The sequence below is a fragment of the Trypanosoma theileri genome, assembly GCF_002087225.1.
Source record: "Trypanosoma theileri isolate Edinburgh chromosome Unknown TM35_Tth_31_V1, whole genome shotgun sequence".
Classification (NCBI taxonomy): domain Eukaryota; phylum Euglenozoa; class Kinetoplastea; order Trypanosomatida; family Trypanosomatidae; genus Trypanosoma; species Trypanosoma theileri.
In genome coordinates this window covers 198,898-219,267 of record NW_021639873.1, presented here as the reverse complement: position 1 = coordinate 219,267, position 20,370 = coordinate 198,898, and the positions used below count along the sequence as shown (strand labels likewise).

At 38.3% G+C, this 20,370-nt stretch overlaps 9 protein-coding genes across 9 annotated transcripts; all 9 read left to right on the top strand.

The window, feature by feature from the left end:
* Positions 1 to 62: 62 nt before the first annotated feature.
* Positions 63 to 1,253, top strand: TM35_000311850 (uncharacterized protein; the record flags this gene model as incomplete). The annotated part of the gene is made up of 1 exon (XM_029028666.1): positions 63 to 1,253. The coding sequence occupies one exon, from the start codon at positions 63 to 65 to the stop codon at positions 1,251 to 1,253; it is 1,191 nt and encodes a 396-aa protein (XP_028880065.1).
* Positions 1,254 to 1,639: 386 nt separating this feature from the next.
* Positions 1,640 to 2,581, top strand: TM35_000311840 (uncharacterized protein; the record flags this gene model as incomplete). Its single annotated transcript, XM_029028665.1, has 1 exon — positions 1,640 to 2,581. One exon carries the CDS (start codon positions 1,640 to 1,642, stop codon positions 2,579 to 2,581), a length of 942 nt encoding a protein of 313 aa, XP_028880064.1.
* Positions 2,582 to 3,533: 952 nt separating this feature from the next.
* Positions 3,534 to 4,304, top strand: TM35_000311830 (uncharacterized protein; the record flags this gene model as incomplete). The annotated part of the gene is made up of 1 exon (XM_029028664.1): positions 3,534 to 4,304. One exon carries the CDS (start codon positions 3,534 to 3,536, stop codon positions 4,302 to 4,304), a length of 771 nt encoding a protein of 256 aa, XP_028880063.1.
* A 389-nt stretch (positions 4,305 to 4,693) lies between these two features.
* On the top strand, positions 4,694 to 7,399 carry TM35_000311820 (ATP-dependent DNA helicase; the record flags this gene model as incomplete). The annotated part of the gene is made up of 1 exon (XM_029028663.1): positions 4,694 to 7,399. The coding sequence occupies one exon, from the start codon at positions 4,694 to 4,696 to the stop codon at positions 7,397 to 7,399; it is 2,706 nt and encodes a 901-aa protein (XP_028880062.1).
* A 590-nt stretch (positions 7,400 to 7,989) lies between these two features.
* TM35_000311810 (cyclin 1) lies at positions 7,990 to 9,012 on the top strand (the record flags this gene model as incomplete). The annotated part of the gene is made up of 1 exon (XM_029028662.1): positions 7,990 to 9,012. One exon carries the CDS (start codon positions 7,990 to 7,992, stop codon positions 9,010 to 9,012), a length of 1,023 nt encoding a protein of 340 aa, XP_028880061.1.
* Positions 9,013 to 9,540: 528 nt separating this feature from the next.
* Positions 9,541 to 12,075, top strand: TM35_000311800 (uncharacterized protein; the record flags this gene model as incomplete). Its single annotated transcript, XM_029028661.1, has 1 exon — positions 9,541 to 12,075. One exon carries the CDS (start codon positions 9,541 to 9,543, stop codon positions 12,073 to 12,075), a length of 2,535 nt encoding a protein of 844 aa, XP_028880060.1.
* A 758-nt stretch (positions 12,076 to 12,833) lies between these two features.
* TM35_000311790 (uncharacterized protein) lies at positions 12,834 to 14,618 on the top strand (the record flags this gene model as incomplete). The annotated part of the gene is made up of 1 exon (XM_029028660.1): positions 12,834 to 14,618. One exon carries the CDS (start codon positions 12,834 to 12,836, stop codon positions 14,616 to 14,618), a length of 1,785 nt encoding a protein of 594 aa, XP_028880059.1.
* Positions 14,619 to 15,002: 384 nt separating this feature from the next.
* Positions 15,003 to 18,050, top strand: TM35_000311780 (uncharacterized protein; the record flags this gene model as incomplete). The annotated part of the gene is made up of 1 exon (XM_029028659.1): positions 15,003 to 18,050. The coding sequence occupies one exon, from the start codon at positions 15,003 to 15,005 to the stop codon at positions 18,048 to 18,050; it is 3,048 nt and encodes a 1,015-aa protein (XP_028880058.1).
* A 905-nt stretch (positions 18,051 to 18,955) lies between these two features.
* TM35_000311770 (putative Zinc finger DHHC domain containing transmembrane protein) lies at positions 18,956 to 20,335 on the top strand (the record flags this gene model as incomplete). The annotated part of the gene is made up of 1 exon (XM_029028658.1): positions 18,956 to 20,335. One exon carries the CDS (start codon positions 18,956 to 18,958, stop codon positions 20,333 to 20,335), a length of 1,380 nt encoding a protein of 459 aa, XP_028880057.1.
* Between the last annotated feature and the right edge of the window lie 35 nt (positions 20,336 to 20,370).

Below are 20,370 nucleotides of genomic sequence, written 5' to 3'. Positions count from 1 at the left end.
TTTCTTTCTTTTCTCATCTCAGTATATATATAGATAGATATATATATGTTTGTGAAATGTGAATGCCTGGAATGATTGCTCAACACGTGTGGAAAGATCTACAGCAATGGCGTGCTGGACTCCCTATAGACACAACAACAAATAATAATAATAATAATAGTAATATAAATGAGAATATAAATACAAATACGATAACAACGGGGATAAATGAAAAGGGAGTTTCTATGCATAAAGTATCTCTGAAACCACTCCCGCGTAGTTTCCGTCCACAACGAATTGTTCCTCTTCTCTACTTGGGAGCATTGGATGATGTTCAGGATACTTGGGCACTGCAGCAGCGATTAATGCCGGATGAATTATTTCTTCTCATCTCCGCCTGTGGAAGAGGAGAAGCCCCAACGTTGGAATTACGAGAATTGATTTCATCCACAGATGAAGGAATTAAAAAAAGAAGTGAAGGAGCGGTAAGGGTTGGGAAAGATGATAATAAGTATATGCGTCGTTTGGCAGTATGTTCATGGGATAAAATAAAAGAAAATGTAATGAGTGGTGGTAATGTTGAGAACGCCAATAATAATAATAATAATAATAATAATAATAATAATAATAATAATAATGAATCCTTATATCTACACACTGCACGTTGGTTACAGCAAGTATTAGAGGCACGTTCCTTTGATCCTTCTGAGAAGAAAATGGAATTCAATGAATCGAATCAAGATTCAAATTGTGAAAGAGTATTATACTTTAAGTTAATTCTACCATGGCAGGATGAACCATCCTTTCAGGCAATTCAACACTTTTCTATTGTTACCATCATGATGCGAGCAGTAATGGAGGGATTGAGAAAAGCCGTTGTGTGTTATTGTATGGCAGGGAAATCTCGTTCAGTGACTGTGGTGTGTGCATTCCTTTTACAATTCTGTTGTTTTCATCCTTCTCTAAAAGAAATGAAAGAGCGATGGAAGTTAGATGCCTCTCTTATTCCTACTATTACTACTCCCGCTACTACTATCACTACTAGTATGAATAACAAGAATAATGGTATTAGTATTAGTAGTAGTAATAGGAGTAGTAATAGTGGTAGTAATAGTGTTGTAGCGGCGGAGATGGTGCAGGTGGTGTTGGAGTTTGTGCGGGAGGTGCGGTGTTATGCCTGTCCTAATGTGGGATTTATACATCAATTGCAATCGTATGCCAGTGAACTTCTCTATAGTTATAGTGAGGGAGAAACAACAATAATAGGGATGTGAAGTCCATATATATATATATATATATATATATATATATAGAGAGAGAGAGAGAGAAAAAAAAGAACCTTTTTATTGCTATTATTTGTTATTTTTATTGCTATTATTGCTATTATTATTCTTATTAATTCTTCTTTTTTTTCATCTTTACACATAATAGTTCTGTGTTTTGATGATATGTCTTTTTTTATACTTTTCTTTTTTCTTTACTATTATTATTATATGTATATTTATTGTTCCGCTTATTTTATTTCTTTCTTCTTCCTCTTATTATTACTATTTATTATTCTTTACAGTGCCCAGTAACGCTATATATAGTAGAGAGATACCACTGTTGTGTATAGCGTGGAGAAGAGAAGAAAAAAAAAAGAAAAAAGAAAAGAAAAAAAATGGGCAACACGGAGAATAAATCAAACGAATCACCCGAGTCCACAAGATCATCATCATCATCGCAACGATCATCATTTTCATCCTTATCAGCACCTGAAGATGAGGAACAAATACATGAAGAAGAACAGGAAGAAGTAGTAGAACAAGAACAAGAAATCCTACTAATACAAGGAAATCAAGAAGAAGAAAATGAAGAAGAAGAAGGCAGAAATCCACATCATCATCATCAACAACAACAAGATAAAGATAAAGAAGATAAAGTAGTGGTGGATGATGATGATGATAATAAAGATGTGATTGCTGTTCTCTTATGCAATCAATGCAAAAGTCCCCTCTGCTCCGTTGATGATATTCTCGCCCACCGTGCCAGTGATGCGTGGATGGCACAAGTCTACGCGTACGAGTTGGATCTCTTCAACGACTGCGGCCCGCTGTGGTGTTACTCCGCCACAAACCCCGCCGCCCGGCGATTTGACATCATCCGCTGCCATCCGTCGACGGCGATGTTCCTGCGGGGCCCGTGGTCGCGGGAGCACTCATTCTTTCTGGGCCACGAGTGGTGCTACAGCAGCTGCGGCATCTGCGGCCGCTTTCTCGGCTGGGGCTTCCGGCCGGTGCAGACCTCCGCCAGCAGCAGCGGCCCCCGCACACCGGGAAGTGTGGAGAGAGAGAGGATGAGTGAAGAAGAGGAAGAGAAAGAGGAAAAGGAAGAGAAGAAAGGGGAGGAGGAAGAGGAAGAGGGAGAAGAAGAAGAACAGAGAGAAGAAGAGGAGGAAGATGATGAAGAAGAAGAGGGTGTGATGATTGCACCTGAGAGTATTATGTTTGTTGGGTTGATTCTCACACATTGTGTGGGAGATGAGAAGTATCCACGTAATACGTACGAGATGCTGCAAGGCTATCGACAGGCCGCACAACAAATGTCAGTGACAAAGGCTTAAACTGATTTACTCCATGTTATTTCAGCTGTATATCTATTTTTCTATCTATCTATATATATATATATAGTAAGAGAGAGAGAGAGAGAGATAAATATATATAGTCGCATTAAAGATATCAGTCAGTCAGTAGAAAATGAGAAAAAGAGGATTGGGTCATGAATAGAATTTAAAAAAGAAAAAAAAAAGGAGCGTTAATGTATACGTTCTATGATAGAAACTCTGGAAATTATGAAAAAATAGGGAAGAAAAAACGAAAAAAGGGTTCTCTGACTTATTCTATGCTTGATATGTTTGTTTTCTTTTTTTTTTTTCCTTTTTTTTTAAATTTCTGATTTTTTTTTTTATTATTATTTTCATTCCTTCGTATTTCGTAGTTTTACAAATGATGATCGGGTAGGATTCATTCTTTTATTATGCTTTCCTTTTTTTTATTTCTCTATATCCCTCTCTTTCTTTCTCTCTCTCAGTGTGTGAGCGTGTGTTAGTTTATTTTTGCTGGTGTGTACCAACACTCTTTCTATTCTCCAAGTACAACTCTTTACATGATTTATTTCTCTTTATTATTATTATTGGGATGCAGAGGCATCAGTTGTTGCTATTCTTCTTTGTGATCGTGTGTGATATTCCTATCTATTTATCAATATAGATATAGATATATATATATGGATACTGTGTTCTTTGATATCATACAGTATATTGTTTACTGTAGTATAATTGTTTTTTTTTCTGTTTGTTTTACTTTTACTCCTCTTTGAATTTCACCTTTACACACATGTATATATATATATATATATATATATATAGGGAAGGGAAAAAAAATAGTGTAACGACAAAAGAAAAAAACAAAACAATAGAAAAAACAAAGAAAAGAATCAATAACAACGAATACGATTAGTACTAGTAATTGTAATTGTAGTAATAGAAAAAAAAAAGAAGAAAAAAGAAAAAGAAAATGGCTCAGAATTTTGAGACTTGGTTAAAGAACTTACCTCCTATTACTCAGTATGTATTGGGTATTGCGGTGCTTCTCACGGTTATCTCTTCTTTTGAAGTAATTGATATTGAACGACTTTTATTAACACAAAAGGTCATTACACGTATGGAACTCTGGCGGCCGTTTACTTCCGCTTTCTTTTTGGGTAAATTTTCTTTTAATTGGCCCTTCTCTCTTGCTATTCTTGTCATGTACTCCAATTATAATGAAAAGTTTGATTATGATGGGAAAAGTGGTGATTATTTGTGGATGTGGCTTTTTATGATAACTGCGGTAACGGTGCTTGGTTTACTTATTCCTCTTTACATCACCAGTTCGGCACTCATGATGGGTCTCTGCTGGGTATTCTGTAAACGACATCCGGAGATGCGAATGACGTTATTTGTATTTGAATTCCGTGCGAATACATTTCCCTGGGTTCTTCTTGTCTTTCATGTAATTATGGGTGGTGGATTTGTGGAGGATATTGTTGGAATTATTATTGGCCATTTATATTATTTTGTTAAGGATATTCTCCCAGAAACACAAGGTGTACAATTACTGCAAACACCCGCATGGTTTCTACGATATGTGATGCCTAATAATAATAATAACGCTGCAGGGCCGCGGGTGTGGACTTCTGGGGGATATAGACCTATGCAGACGACTATGGGAGGAAATACAGCGGCGGCGAGTACATCGGCTTCTCATCATCAATGGGGAAAAGGAAGAACACTCGGCAGCAGTTGAAGTGTATGTGAAGAAGGATGTTAGGAAGTGGAAGTGGAAATAGATGGAGAAGGAGAAGGAGGAGGAGAACAGTTCGATCGAATATAATAATCACACTGCTGTTATTGTTGTTATTATTATGTTATTATTATTATCATTATTTTTGTTTTTTTTTTTTTTCTTATCTTTTTGATTGTTATTATTCTTGTGATGGTTGTCCATTTTTGAGTTGCAGAAGCGTCACCTCTCGTGTGTTTGTTTGTTTGTTTGTTTTCTTTCTTTCTGATGTTTACACAATCGACTTTATTTCTTATGATTTTAACGATTCACCTTTTTTTTCCCCCCATATTTTGTTTATATCTTCTTCTTTTTCTTCTTTTCTCCTCTTCTTGTGGACTCTAGTTAAATCCATGTCATCTGTCCATACGATCCCCACTAGTCACCACCACCCTCAGAATAATAATAATAATAATCATAATAATCATCATCATCATCATCATAATAATGGAGAATCTCAACAACAACAACAAGTAGTAGAAGGAGAAGGAGGAGTATTAAATACGATGGAGTATCAACAACTCTTGTCAGCATTAGATGCCTCTCAGCGGCTTGCGGTGTGTGAAGATACATCGACACCACTTCTCATTCTCGCCGGTGCGGGCAGTGGAAAGACTCTTACGATGGCCAGTCGTATTGCCTACATGCTTCTCCACGGTGTGGCTGCGGAGAATATTCTCGGTCTCTGTTTCTCACGGCAGGCCGCAGAAGCCCTGCGGGAACGTGTCGCTGCCGTTTTGCCATCTTCCATGTCTACAGCTGTGCGGCGATTGAAATTAAAAACATTTCACGCCTTTGGATTGGAGTGTTTGCGGCGGCATGGTTGTATAGATCTCTCTACAGAAGTGTATGATGCCCGTCGACAGCGGGAATTGGCAGCGGCGGTGGTGGAATCTCACGCCGTTCATTATAAAGGAATAGAGGCCGTATTAGGATTGATTGAGTATGTGAATAAGGCAAAGACTAAGAAAGATATGCGGGCAGGTGTAGAGATGGATCCATCACGACAATCTGCTTATCTTTTTAGATTCTATCAGATGATGTTGCATGAACAACATCATGCGGTAGACTTTGGAGATCTTGAACAAATGTTTCTGGAAGCCTTACGACCTGTTATTAAACCCATAGAAGAGAGTACAGATAATAATAATAGTAATAGTAATAGTAATAGTAATATGAGTGCAAATACCATTACCCCACGTTTACCCTCCACAGTAGCTTTACACCTTCGTTCCACCTATACACATATTGTAGTGGATGAGTTTCAAGACTTGAATGAAGTTCAATTAGAATGTCTGGCACTTCTTGCAGGAGATGTGTGCCGAGTAACATGTGTGGGTGATCCCAATCAATGTATTTACACTTGGCGAGGAGCCACCACCAATAGTTTTGATCGCTGGCGTAGTCGATTTCCACAGACCAAACTTGTAAGGTTAGAAACCAACTATCGCAGTTCTGCAGAAATTGTAAATGCGGTGAATGAAGTTACTCAACTCACTCAACAGAGTTTTAGAGGACAATGTGGTCGTCGTATTATGTTAATACGATGTGTACATGCCTGGGAAGAATTATGCCTCTTACCGCGAGTAATAGAAGAACTCCTACGTACACGAGATCGTGGATTACAATATAGTGAAATTGCCATTTTATGCCGTACGCGTCGACGGGTAAGAGAAGTTATTCAAACATTAGAAAGAGAACAAATCCCTGTATGTGAGTTACGCCGTAGTAAACCAAATGCCACTACACTAGTAAGAGCCATGTTATCTTATTTACGTCTATGTGTACATCCACACTCTAATTTAGATGTGGAATGTGTTCTTCGCGATGCTCCTCATCATTTCACAGCAGCAGCAGCCACTAAATTTATTTTTGCCTTACAAGCCGAATCCCTTCAACGACAACGAATGTTGGGAACAAAAGCCCTACAAAAGGCAGAGAGTCATATTAATTATTCCCATTATACCATTTTACGAGAATTAGTTCATAATGGATTTGCCCATGTACATGAACGATTACGAACAACAAAATCTCAACAGAAAATGCTGCGAACATTTATTGAAGTGACAACAGCCGCACATGATGCACTTGGGCGTAAATACTGCGATGTGGAAGAAGTAGTGCGTACCGTTGCGGAACGGGCAGGATTTGATGAGGGTAATACCACTGGTGTAAAGATTAGACATCGTATCACTAATCATAATAATAATCATAATCATCATAGTAATAGTAATATGAATACGGCTGTTAAACGAGAACGTTTTTCTTCTTCTTCTACTGTACGGCCATCATCAATATCATCATCTATGCGGCGGTCTGCCGGTGTATGGGATGATGATCATGATATCGATGAGGATGAGAACGAAGATGCATCTAGTATGTCCATTACACAATTATTGGTGGAAGCCTGTCGTGCTGTTCAACAACAGGTATTAGCAGAGAAAAACACTACTAGTACTATTAATAATAATAATAATAATAATAGTAATAATAGTGAAGAGTCTATAGTGCGGGATGATGCCTATACAATTCTACAGCGAGTTATTGATGAATTCCTCGCGCTTCTCCCAACAGATGACTTTGGTCCTTTAAAACAGGGATTCACAACTACAACTACAACTACAGAAACAACAACAACAACAGCAACAGGCCCAGCCGCTATTACAGTAACGACAGTCCATCAAGCAAAGGGAAAAGAATGGCCTGCGGTGATTGTGCCTGGTTGTTATGTTGGGGAATTTCCAATTGATGTTCGCAGTGCGGAAGAGAAAAGAGTCTTTTACGTGGCGATGAGTCGAGCCATGCGAGATCTTGTCTTTTTAACAGCTGAACGTGGACCCGCTGCTGGACGCGGTGTGGATAATAATAATAATAATATCAATAATAATGATGGGGATAGTGAGGAACAGCCTCTGCAAATAACACCATATTTATCTTCTATTCTTCCTCATATGGAAACTATACGAATGTCTTATCTTGAACAAGCACAAGAAGAGGGAAAAGAAGAAGAGAAACAAGTAAAAATGAAAAGAGAGAAGGAAGGAGAAACTATGGTATAATCATGATGGGAAATCACTCCCCTACAAAGATCGTACAGACAGACATATGAAGAAGAAGAAGAATAAAAAAAGATTCATATAAAGACACATACATACATACATACATACACGCAGATATATATATATATATATATATATATATATATATATATATAAGAAGAGAACAGAATATCCTGAGACTGGACGCTTAGTCGAACTTTCTCCACACATTTGCATTCATCTCTGTATTTAATTTTCTTATTTGGTTATTGTTGTTGTTATTATTTTTTTTTTTTTTTTAGTTTGGAGTTTTTACATCTTTATGCTTCCTCTAAGATCAAACCATATATATATTTTTTTTTCTTTTTTTTTCTGTTAACGTATACGTACAAGACATATTATTCCTGTTTTTTTTTTTTTTTTTTTGAGACTTATAGACGTTAAATACATTTTTGGTTTTCTACTTAGCAAGAACACCAAAAACAAGAAACAAAAGAAGAAGAAAAAAAAAACAACGAATAGAGTACAGAAAGGAAAAAAAAAAAAAAAGAAAATATCATAAATATTATTATTATTATACGTATATCTATATTTATATATTTCTTCCTAAAATGATAACACAGATAGATACTTCATCTGTAAAGGGTGTTTTCGCTGGATCTGGACTGGGATGTTTTGGTGAATCCTCCACTGTAGATCGTGTCTTAATGCTCACTGGACACTTTGATGAGAAGAAACAACAATTAACCGCACCTGTGCGAGTTGCCTATATTGGCACAGCTGTTTATGATATTCCTTCCTACAAGGAAAAACAAACCAAGTGGTTTCTCACCCGTGGGTGTACAGTAGGAGAAGTCCGAGTGGCGGATCCCTCCCGTCCAAATACAATTGATCCCACCCAACTGCAATTCCTGCGAGATGCGCATATTATCTTTGTCTCTGGCGGCAATACACTCTTCGCCATTCGCCGCTGGGAGGAAACGGGATTAGATCTCTGTTTGCGGGCGGTGGTCCTGCGGGGCTCGGCTGTACTCGCCGGGGGCAGTGCGGGGGCCATTTGCTGGTTCACCGCCGGCCACAGCGACTCGGCGGATCCATCTACATATGCAGAGCCCATGCTGCGAGCTGCCGTATCTTCATTAGAAAATACAAAAACAACAACAAAGGGAAAAGAAGAGAATGTGAGTGAAACGACGGAATCATCATCGTGGGATTATATTCGTGTACATGGATTAGGTTTACTTCCTGGAATGATTTGTCCACATTATGATACCCGAGAGAGTAATGGGATTCTCCGCAGTGAAGACTTTGATAAGATGATGAAACGTCACCCAACTGAACGTGGAATTGCCATTGATCATTGGGCGGCATTAGTTTTACAGGGAGATGGTACTTATGAAGTCTTCTCTGTTCCTGGTAAGACTCGCGTGAATGATAATACTTCTATTCCAGCTGTTTATATAAAAGATGTCGTGAATGGACAGTTATCGACTGAAGTATTGCCTGTGAAGGGTCCAATCTCAACAGTACTGCGGTCCCCAACAGGCCCGATTGTGCGGGATCCATTTGAGGCGTATTACGCAATGGGAAATCCAACAGCGACAACAGAGAAATTACTTCGTCCACCAAATTAAATAGACTTTCATTAAAAGAGAAAGAGATGGTATGGAAGAAAAAGAGAAGAGGAGAGAAGCATGGTAATGGAATATGAGAAATAGGGATGAGGGAAAGGGAAAAGATGGCTTGTGTGGTGGTGTTATGGTTGTTGTTGTTGTTGTTGTTGTTATTTGAGTTTGGAAAGAAAGGTGAGTGTGTGTGTTTTTTTTTTTTTGAAATAGAGAAATGCGAAGAAAATAAAAAAGAAAAAGAAAACATAATGAAAAGCAAAAGAAAATTATTGCTTTGGATAAAGTAACTAGATGCTGAAAGCTTCAATACAACTCATTTCGAGAGACTTTCTGTGTGAAGTGTATCCATCAAATATATATATTTTTTTTATGTTCCCTTTATTTTTGCGTTTCTTTTTTTTTTTTCTTCTTGAGTGATTTATATTATTATTATTAGTGGTAACAAAAAGAAAGAAAAAAAAAAGAAAACATACACAGACACATATATACATATATACATTTTATTTATCGCTTCTTGGTGTCTGTGTATCAATCATGAAAAAAGATCAGAAACCCAAAGAAAATCCTATACAAGGCAAACCTCTTGTGGAAAAAGAGGAAGGTGGGAGTAAAGCATATGTGATATTAATTAGCAGTATTGTAACTCTTCTCATTGCGATGATACTCACATCTGATATGCTCTTCAGTAAACAACGGGATGAAGAGACTCAAAACTCTAATGGGGATTCCATACATGCCCCACCAGCACCCCATTTTACTTCTAATGTTCAAACCACAGACTCCACCGATAGTGTAGAAGAAACATCTCATTTACAAAAAGTCTCAGAAGCATCCTGTTATACACTGGAGGAGTATAGTCTAAAGTTTATTGCACCCCATAAGAATCGTAAAGGGGATAATAATAATAATCGTATGCAGTACTTTTTCCGATGTGGAACTCGATTGATTGATTTAAATACCGAGAGAAACCAAAGTAAGGTAGAACTATGTATGAAAAAGGAGAAGCAGCAGCCAAAAACTACTACTATGTCTACTTTAACTTCAAATTCCATGTTCTCATCACTGCGTGTGTATTTGGAAGATGCCTATGAAGTGCAATTACACCTTGAACAACAATATAATGTGGCTGCCCAACGTATTCCTCTAGAGAGACTAAATGATGATTACTGTGATTGTTTAGATGGAACAGATGAACTCCAGACAAGTGCTTGTAGTATGTCTGGTGCTGTATCTCCATTAAGTCATGAACGATGGAAACGTTATTTAATCGCCAATGCACATGTTCGTTTATATCATGAAGAAGAACCGCCATCTGAACAGCGAACGGCACGTCTTTTACGTCGATTAGGTGGTCCTGTATTACCTTTTGCATGTCGTGGGGATTCTAATGTTTGGCTTGCCCCTTCACGTGTAGGGGATGGTGTTGTTGATTGCTGTGATGGAAGTGATGAAGAAAAGAAGGAAAAGGAAAAGAAAGAAGAAGAAGAAGAAAAAGAAGAAGAAGTAAAGAAACAATGGAAATTGCATGTATTAGCGCTTCAACCATATCTTCATACCGATAGTGGGATGATGTCTATGTTGTCTCCCACTATAGGAGGAAAACGCACAGTGGCGGGTATGTTGTTAGATAAAGATCTCACTTCTCTCATGTCTTGTCGTCGAGTAAAAGAGGAACGACTGCGGGATGCCCGTGGGTTGGCAGCAATGGTAAAAGAAGGAAACATTATATATAAACAACGTAAAGCCGAAGGATGGGAACGGTATGGTAAACAAATCGTACAGGATAGAGATGAAATGAAGAAGAAGGTACAGACAATTTCAGAGGAATTTGATCAAGAACGAAAGAGAATAATTCATTTAATGGAAATGGCACAAACACGAGATCCCTTCGCTGCTGGAGTAACAAATGATGAATTGATGGCTTTAGATAATCTTTACAGGAAATTGGAACAAGAGGCATTAGAATTACGACATATACAACTTATGCTTACCTTTCGATGGCTTGGAAATGATTTTGAGTATTATCCACTTGCTCAAGGAGAGTATGAGATACCATTAGAACGTGTTGTTTACACAGCAGAAAGTAATGCCGTAAGTATACAGGAAGAACGTGAAAGACATCTTTATAATACAACATTTCTATTAGATACCCCACCAGAGTATGTGGATAATACCACATATGAACATTTTGCATTTCGTCCATATCTTTATATAATGGGTACAATCCAATTAACATCCGAACATCGCCGACTTTTAAAAGAACGTGATGAATTATTGAATGTGAATAAAAGCTCCAATACATCTCAGCCAGATTATAATAATATACGTGGACCACCGGTGATATTTGGGTATTGGATACCAGACAAGACTGAAATATCATTACAAAAGTTTACTGCTATGGATAATGCTGGTGGTGTATTACTACGGCGACGTCTCTTTATGTATGAAGAACATCCCATCATGGGTGGAATGGAACAGTCTTTATTACATGAACGGTATCATTATACAGGAAATAAAAGACGTGTTCTTCGTGTGCCATCTAAAGATAATAAAAATCCCTCTACAAGAGAACAAGTAGAAAGAGCCGCTGGTGTCAGTAAAGACATGGTGGAAGTGGAAATACCACATCAGTATAATACACCAGATATGGCTGCGGTTCAGTTATTTCTTGGCGGTGCATCATGTGGATTGAGGAATGAAAAGGAAAAGGAGAAAAATGGAAATACACATGATGATAAAGTATCAGATACCAATAACTCAAATAATAATGAGAATAATGAGAATAATAATAATAATAATAACGAAGAGAGTGAGAAGACTATGAATACTTTACTAAGTGGAGGACGAGTGGTCTATGTCTGTGCTCCTGCCGATAGTATATTAGAGTGGTATCGTAATGGGAATTGTCAACATGAAGTTCTCTTTGGTTCTCCAAGTGCCTGTTCACAATGGACTCTGGAAAGGGCAAAGGAACGTTTACAGCAGGCGGAAGAGGCATTACGGCAAGAAGAAGAAAAAGAAAAGGAAGGAGTCAATCAACAGAAGAAGGAAGCGGTAAATACGCAATAAATAGTGATTGTAAGGAATAATAGTTAAAAAAAAAAAGAAAAAAGAGAGGAGGGGGGAATAAAATGAAAACAATGGAAGGAGAGAAAAATAAAAACAGGTTTCCTTCTTATCATGATGTTATTTTTTATTTTCATTATTATTTTTTTTTTTGATGTGATCACATATAAATGAATATATATATATATTATTTCTTTTAATCCCCTCCATAATTTCCCTCATATCATTTAACTTTATCTACATATTACTATTATTATTAGTATTATTTTTTTTTTTATTTGTTCCGTCCCCTGTTAGAGACTGGAATGGGAAAATACCCACATGTGTACACACATTGATGTACTGACTATAAAAGTATAAAAGAAAAAAAAGCAAAGAAAAAATAAGGGATTTTGGGTTTTATTTCGCGTGCAATCTTTTCAATATGTTATCAGATATATTTTTCACTTGAATTTATCACTATTGGTGTTAAATGTAAGTATGATATCATTGTAAAGGGAAAGAAAAAGAAAATAAATATATATATGTAGGAGGTATCTGTTGCAAGCTTATTCTTTTGTTTACGATTATGTTTATGTTTTCTATTCTCTTTTTTTCTTTGTTTCTATTTATTCCCCTTCTCCATCCATTTAATATAGAGTATCCTTCTATTATAAGGGATCACTGTAAAGAACAAAAGAAAAAACAAAGTGGTTGTAAACTTTAGAATCATTATAAATCAATATACGTAAATATTACATAGATACATACATACAGTGGAGATGTCTACAAGTGTGAAAATGAATCGTTCAAATAACGTTCTGCAGAATAATGTTTCTGCCCTCTTACTTAACTCTCGACATGGACAACAACAACAACAGCAGAATCAACAACAGCAACAGCAACAGCAGCATCCACAACAACAACAACAACGACAACAACATCAGCAGAATCAACAACCCACAGATATGTTTGTTGCCTGTTTTGAAGCTGCGTTAAATGAGGAACTAAAGGAACAGACCATTTCCAGTAGTTTCCGTGCCTGTTTTGAGAAGATTGGATCCCCGTATGGTTTCATCCGCAGTGAGGGATTACGAGAGGCCCTGCAGCGATTATCGGATTTCTCCGTGGAGGCGGCAGAAGAAGCCGCACGATCGGCCGAAATGAATGGAAAAAATCCCGCCGCCCCGCATGTTCCGTTTGATGCGATCCGCTCCGCTGTGATGTCCCGCACGGCTGTAGAGATGCACAGCGGCGGCCCAACACCACTGCCGTTATCCACACCAGCCGCCATCGCATCTTCTTCAACCACAACAGCAGCAGCAGCAGCAGCAGTAGTAATGAATACGGGAGGAACAAACACAACACTTTCATCTGCAGTGGGATCTTCTTGTAAAAGTGCATCGTGGGAACGTACCCAGCGGGCCTTACATGGAGCTCACTACACCACAGCCGTGTTTGAGTGTGTGTTGGTGCCGAGAATACAAGAACGCTCACGATATAATCCTGGTGGATCGGAGAATATAGAGTTATCGGAGGAGGAGGCACTGGTGTGGAATACACTCACGCATGCACAATCCACCACTACACCAACACCGGCAGTATCGGCAACGACTTCCAGAACCGCAACTGTAGCGCCTGTAGCGGGAAAGAGAAAACCACTGGATGTGGTATTGTCAGAAGTTACATATCAAGAACAGGAATTAGCGTTTCGATTACTACAGGGTCTTAGTTTATTAGTTTATGATCAAAGACGTGTTATTGCGGAAGGACTTCTTATCCCATATGCTATTGAAATTTGGCAATGTTGTTTACAACATATAGAGGCCCTTTTCCGACGTCGCCGTCGTAATGCATTAGTGGAAAAACCTGCAGGTGATAGTAATAGCCATATGTCTATAAAGACATTACTAGCGGAAGATGGACCTATACAGTTAATCTCTGGTTTAGAAACCGTCGTGATAGCGAGTATTGATGCGGTAGAGGCGGCATGTCATTACAATCCATTAGCGCTTGTGCGTATTGTACAACAAGGCGGTATTCGTGCTTTACTAGATATGGGACTTTGCCCTTATGCCCCATATGATATTCGTTGTGCGGTATTTGATACGATTAGTGTTCTCATGCAAGAAGTGGCTCCATTTAGACGAGCTGTTGCCGCTGGTGGAGCTGCGGTTGCTGCGGCTGTTCCCTTGACCGCAATGGCTGGTGGTAATAATAATAGTAATAGTAATAATAATAATGGAGAAGATGATCTCATTCATACAATGATTCAAGAGACCATGACGGGAAGTGTCAGTCGTCAGGCGGCTCCTCCGCCGTATTTGATGGATCGTGCGAGTGCGTCGAAGTTTGATTCCGCCGTGCGTGAGTGGTTTAGTCAACGTGGATTGAGTCACGTGATCTCTGCGGTGATGGAACTGCGGGATGTGCGGGGAACTCCCATCGCGGCGGGAACAATGTCGAAGGCGGAAGTCACTCGTATTGTGCAGAGGGCCAGTCAACTGCGGGAAAAGAGATTACAGGCATTATTGCAGGCAGTGGATGGGAAACGGGCGGCGCTTTAGAGTTTCTCACAAAGTGTGCGTTTCTGTATATATATATATATATATATATATACAGGTATCTGTAATAAGAGTGAAGAGAAGGAAGTTTGCGTTTATTATATATTTTATTATTACTATTATTTGTATATGGATGTTGAGAAGGTTATCTCAATTTGTGCTTTTTCTTTTTCTTTTGCTAATCTATATATATTTCACTCATTCCTTATTGTTATTTTTTTTTTCTTTATTTCTTTCTTTCTTTCTTTCTTCTCAAATAATATATACATAATTTGTCTATACATCTTATTATTAGGGGGTGGAAATAGTGTACAATATATAGATATATACATATACAAAAGAAAAAAAAAAGATAACGAGCGAAAATAAAAAAAAAAAAAGAGGCAAATGTCATTAGGAACTACAACAGCAGATGCCCGTCACTCTGTAGAGGCGACTCTTAACATTCTCCGTCGCTTATTAGATGAAGAAAGTCTTATTCTTTCACAACTCACATACGTCGTAGCACACATTCATGACCCCTTGTTGGAGGGATGTAAGCCAGTAGATCCCACAGGGAAAGGAATACAAAAACAACAACAAAATGGTAAAAAGGGTGATATTAAAATTCCCGCTATTTTAACCTTTGCACAGTATTGGGAACTATTTGCGAATATTGCCACTTTGACGGAGGCACAGAGTACACTTGTTGGTAAATTGGAATCTGCTATTACCTACAGTACAAGTATACTTGAACAACAGGATGAAAAATTAAAATCAAAGGCATCCCATGATGGAGAAAGAATAAATACTTCAGGTAGATCATTATCCAATAATAGAAAGAAAAAAGAAGAAGAGGAAAAGAAAAAAGAAAAGGCTGTTGTTAGTGGTGATAGTAATAATAATAATAATAATAATAATAGTAGTAGTGTAGGAGATGTAGATGTACTGCAGATTATTCCTGAGATCTTCTGTTCCGCCGCTATGCGGCATTACGTGGCTGAACACATGATGTACAGTCTCAACTACACCCGAAATATCGCCCCTCGAGTTTTGCAGCTCTGGCGATTATGGCGGGCTCGTTTAGATAAACACATCAACGCAGAGGAAAGACAACAGTTAACATTATATGGGCGATTTCTACATTTTCTCTGGGATACAATGGGAAGAGAACGGGGTGTGCCGGATGATCCTCGGGTGGTGTGTACACGTTTACCAGAAACCCCTCCTACTAACACTAATACTACTAATACTACTACTAGTGCTAATAATAATAATGATAATAATCATAGTCATAATCATAATAGTAATAATCATAATAATAATAATAATAATAATAATAATAATACTATTAAATCATCTTCTTCTTCGTCTTTTCAGGCTCTTGTGAATGAACCACCTCCTATTCCACGAGACTGGCGAGGGTTTGAAACTCTACTCGTTCTTCTTGCAACTCCATTGGCATCTCTTCGTCGTTATATGCATGTGGCCCGTTGTTTAGTGGAATCCCGATTTCTGCGAAAAACAATGCGAACACATCTTCAATCTGAATTTGTAGATGTAGTGGCATTGCGATTAGCAGAGGAAGGGAGTATTGTATTGGATGAATTAGCTAGACAAGATGTGGAACACATTATTGCCCTTATTGATGAATCTGCTGTTTCTCCCTTATCTGCACAACCTCCATTTGCATCTTCCACGGTAGCTCCATCTCTTTCCTCTACATTAAATAACACTATGGGGACCGCCACTATTTCAACGAATTCAATCACAACGAACAATACAATTACTACTACTAATAATACTAATACTAATACTAATACGACTGCGGGAACTCCAATATCTATGATTGGACCAGGAGGGAAAAAATGTCCTCGTATTCCACCAGACTTGGATGGTAGTCGTACACTTATACATTATGGACATCTCACGAAGCGATTTCGTCGTGGTCGTCATGAACGTTTATTGTTTCTCTTTAGTGATTTACTCTGTTATGTGGAGGAACTCACAAATGGACGAATGCGACTTCGTGCGTCTATTGCGTTGGAAACTATTAAAGTAGTGGAATTAGATGATACAGCAGATGCGGTGAATGCCTTTGATATTGTCACGAATGAATCTCGTTTGACTTTTTTTGCCCCAACACCAGAGCAGAAACATCAATGGGTAGATGCACTTCGTAGTACAGTGATGGCGTATGTGAAGAAAACAAAGAAATGGGCAGCAGAAGCAAATATAAATATAAATACAAATACAATAGAAGGAACAGCAGCAGCAGCAGCAGCAGCAGCAGCAGCAGCAGGAGTATTAGGACAACAACAACAACAACAACAATTACAATCACTATCATATCAACAAAAACAACAATCTGGAGATGTTGTTCGTTTAATCTCTGCAACTGCACCACCATTACCACACAACTCACGACTGCAGCGACAACGCCGTGTGGATCAAGTACGGCAAGAACGTTTACTAATGCGACGTTTATCTGTACAATCCAATACAAACGCAACCATCACTACAAATACAAATACAACTACCAACACAGCCGCAACATTAACAACCTTTAGGGCGACATCTCATATAGAACCATCACCGGCGTCTGTTACTTCTGGTAGTTCAGATAAGAGACGACGTGCCTTTTCATGGCGTTCACCGCATGGAAACTTTGATGTCACTCACTGGGCACAGCAATCCACAGATACAGTTCACAGACGTGTTCGAAGTACAGACTTTCTCTCACGTTCATGGACTCCGCAATCACCGTATGAGAGAAGTACAGGTGATATTGAAATCCTTCGTCATCATAATCAACATAATCAACAACAACATCCTCCTTTAGCTCCTCCTTCTTCTATTCCTTCTATTCCTATTGGTTTTTCTGCTTTTAGTGGTGAGGATGATAACAATTCTCCCTCTTCTCATCATGAGAATAATACTACTACTACTACTACTACTACTACTACTACTGCTGCTGGTGTGGATACTCCAGGGAAGCCACCACGTACACCAATGATGAGATTAATGTCTGAGCGTTTTCAGGAACAATCTTCATTCAACTCTGCTGAGAAAAGTCCCTGTCCGAACACAGTGAGTGTATTCCAGCAGGAAGAAGAACAAGAAGAAGAAGAAGAGAATGGGGAAGAAGAGAATAAAGTGTTACTACCGTCTTCATCCGTAGGGGGAGAAAAAAGTGGTTCCTCCATGAAGAGAGAAGCAAGTGTAGATGTTTCTCGCTTTAGCACAGATGATGTTTTGACGATTGAGAGAGAACTGAGAGAAGGAGAAGAAGAACCCGTTGAAACTCCCACAAAAGAAAAAGAAGAAGAAGGAGGAACTGAGAGTAACAATACTGACACCAACAGCAACTGTAAGGATAAAAATGATAATATCTCTCTTTGCGAATCACGTGATGTGCAATTTGCACCTACCCATAAGAAAGAGACAGAAGAATAGAAATGTGAGTGTTTTTTGTTTTTTTTTCCCCTTTTCACTCTCTAATTTCGCTTTATCTATCTATCTATCTATCTATCTTTCTATATATATATCTATCCATTCATATCTATCTCTCTTTCTATTTATTTATCTGTCCGTTTATCTTTTTTCTATATTCCACTTTTTTTTTCTTTTTTACCTTTGATCGCTTTTCGTTTTTCTTTTGTTTTGTTTTTTGTTTTTGTTTTTACTCAGTGTGCTCTTTTACTGTGGAATGAGATGATATTCTAGTCTACGATAAAAAAAAAAAAGAGAGAATAAAAGTATAGTTGTAAATGGAATATACTTTGCTTTCTTATTTATTTGTTTTTTTTTTTTTGTGTTTGGTTTTGAAATACAGTTAATGATCCTCCATTCTTTTTTTTTCTTCTGCTTTTGTATTATTCCTCTTTAACCCCTTTGTTCTCTCTTTCTTGTTTTTTTTTTCTCATTTGCTTAGAACTGTAGGTTTATTATTATTATTATTATTATTATTAGAAAATAAGGAGGACTACGTCGCTCTGCGTTCTCTTGTGGGTCGTCTCTGTTAAACTTATTGGACGTACATAAACTCACGACCGCCCCTTTTGTATTACACACACACACAGAGAGAGAGAGATAGAGAGAATATATATATATATAAAGAAAAGGTACAGGGCACTGATATACATCAGAAGCCATTTACTTTTATTTATTTTTTTATATATAGCGGTTTATTTCTTTCGTTCTTTCTTTGCGTTAACGCTTTATTTTGATTTCCCATTTTTTTCCATTGACAAACGAAAACAAACAAACCCAAAAAAAAAAAAAAAATGGGACTAGCTATACTCTTTCTAGTGGTGATGTTTATCATCCTTTTGGTGGCGGTGTTTATGTATGTTGTTATTATGGGACCCACCCGTTATCATCGAGATGGAGTTGTTGGTCAGCTCTACCGTCTTTTAATGGACTGTCCTGGTATGTGTTGTGGTTGTTGCTGTGGATTATTCTTTGGCTGCAGTTACGCACGTGGTAGACGTAAATGGAATCGCTGCACAGAACACACCTTTCATGAACGTAATTCATTTATGGTGATTTTTTATATTCTACTGGTGTGGAGTGTAGAGTTTCTTTATCTTGTGTTTGCCCTTCCCTACCTGGAGGCTTCTCTTTTATCTAAGTTTATCTCTATTGGATTGGTAGTGTTATCGGAGTGGTTTTATTTACTGGCGGTGTGCGCCGATCCCGGTGTGATCACAGCAGCGGAGGAACAGGAGAGTCAACGGTTATTTTTTACGAATGCCGCAGAGAAGAAACGAAAGGAACTCAACTCACATTTACAGCAGAAACAAAAGTCCATCCCATCTGGGAAATCATTATTAAAAGGAGGAAAAGAAAAAGAAGAAAAGGAAAAGAATGAAGGGAAACGTTCCTTTCTTCTCTCACCAGAGGCGGAGACTCGACAAAATCAAAAGTATATATTAGATGGTATTCTCTACGGTATTGGCAATCACACCGTGATGGGATTACGCAATGGCACTATTGGACCTCCACAAGATCCTGCAAAGGCAATTGGTATAATGTGTGTAACGTGTCATGTTCCCCGTCCAAGCCGAAGTAAACACTGTCGATTGTGTGATCGCTGTGTTCGTCGTTTTGATCATCATTGTCCGTGGATTAATAATGATGTTGCGGAGGGTACACATCGTTGGTTTTTACTTTTTCTCGTTATGCATGCGATGAGTTGTGCATGGGCCTCTTGGGATTTATGTGCGATTATGAAGGGATTTCTTGTTCGCCATCGTGCCTGGGGTTGGGTATTATATCTTGGTAATGGAAGAGTGTATCATCTTCGTTTATTAGATTATATTGCGATTCTCGTTACGCATCAAACCCTCCCTGCGTGTTTACTTTTCTTTGCCGTGATGATTGGATTGGTGTTGTGGGCCTTCTGGGCTTATCAAATGTCCTTTGTGCTGTACAATCTTACGACGAATGATATGATGAAGATAGACACGGCGGTGGATATTCTCACTTCACTTCCTTCATTAGAGGCGGTTTATCGTGAGGCTTTAAATGTGCAGCGGCAATTGGAAATGGTTGCCGCCAGGCCACCGCGATCTTTACAGAAGAAATTAAAATCCCCACCAGAAAATGTGGAACCGAATAGTAAAGCGGATAAGGCATACCGCAATGGGGTGCGTAAGTTGTTACTATACGATCTGAAAGGTTTGTTTGATCGTGGAATGTGGAATAACTTGATGGAGGTTATGTTTCCATACAGTTAGGGAAAGAAATGAATGAATGAATGAATGAATGAGAG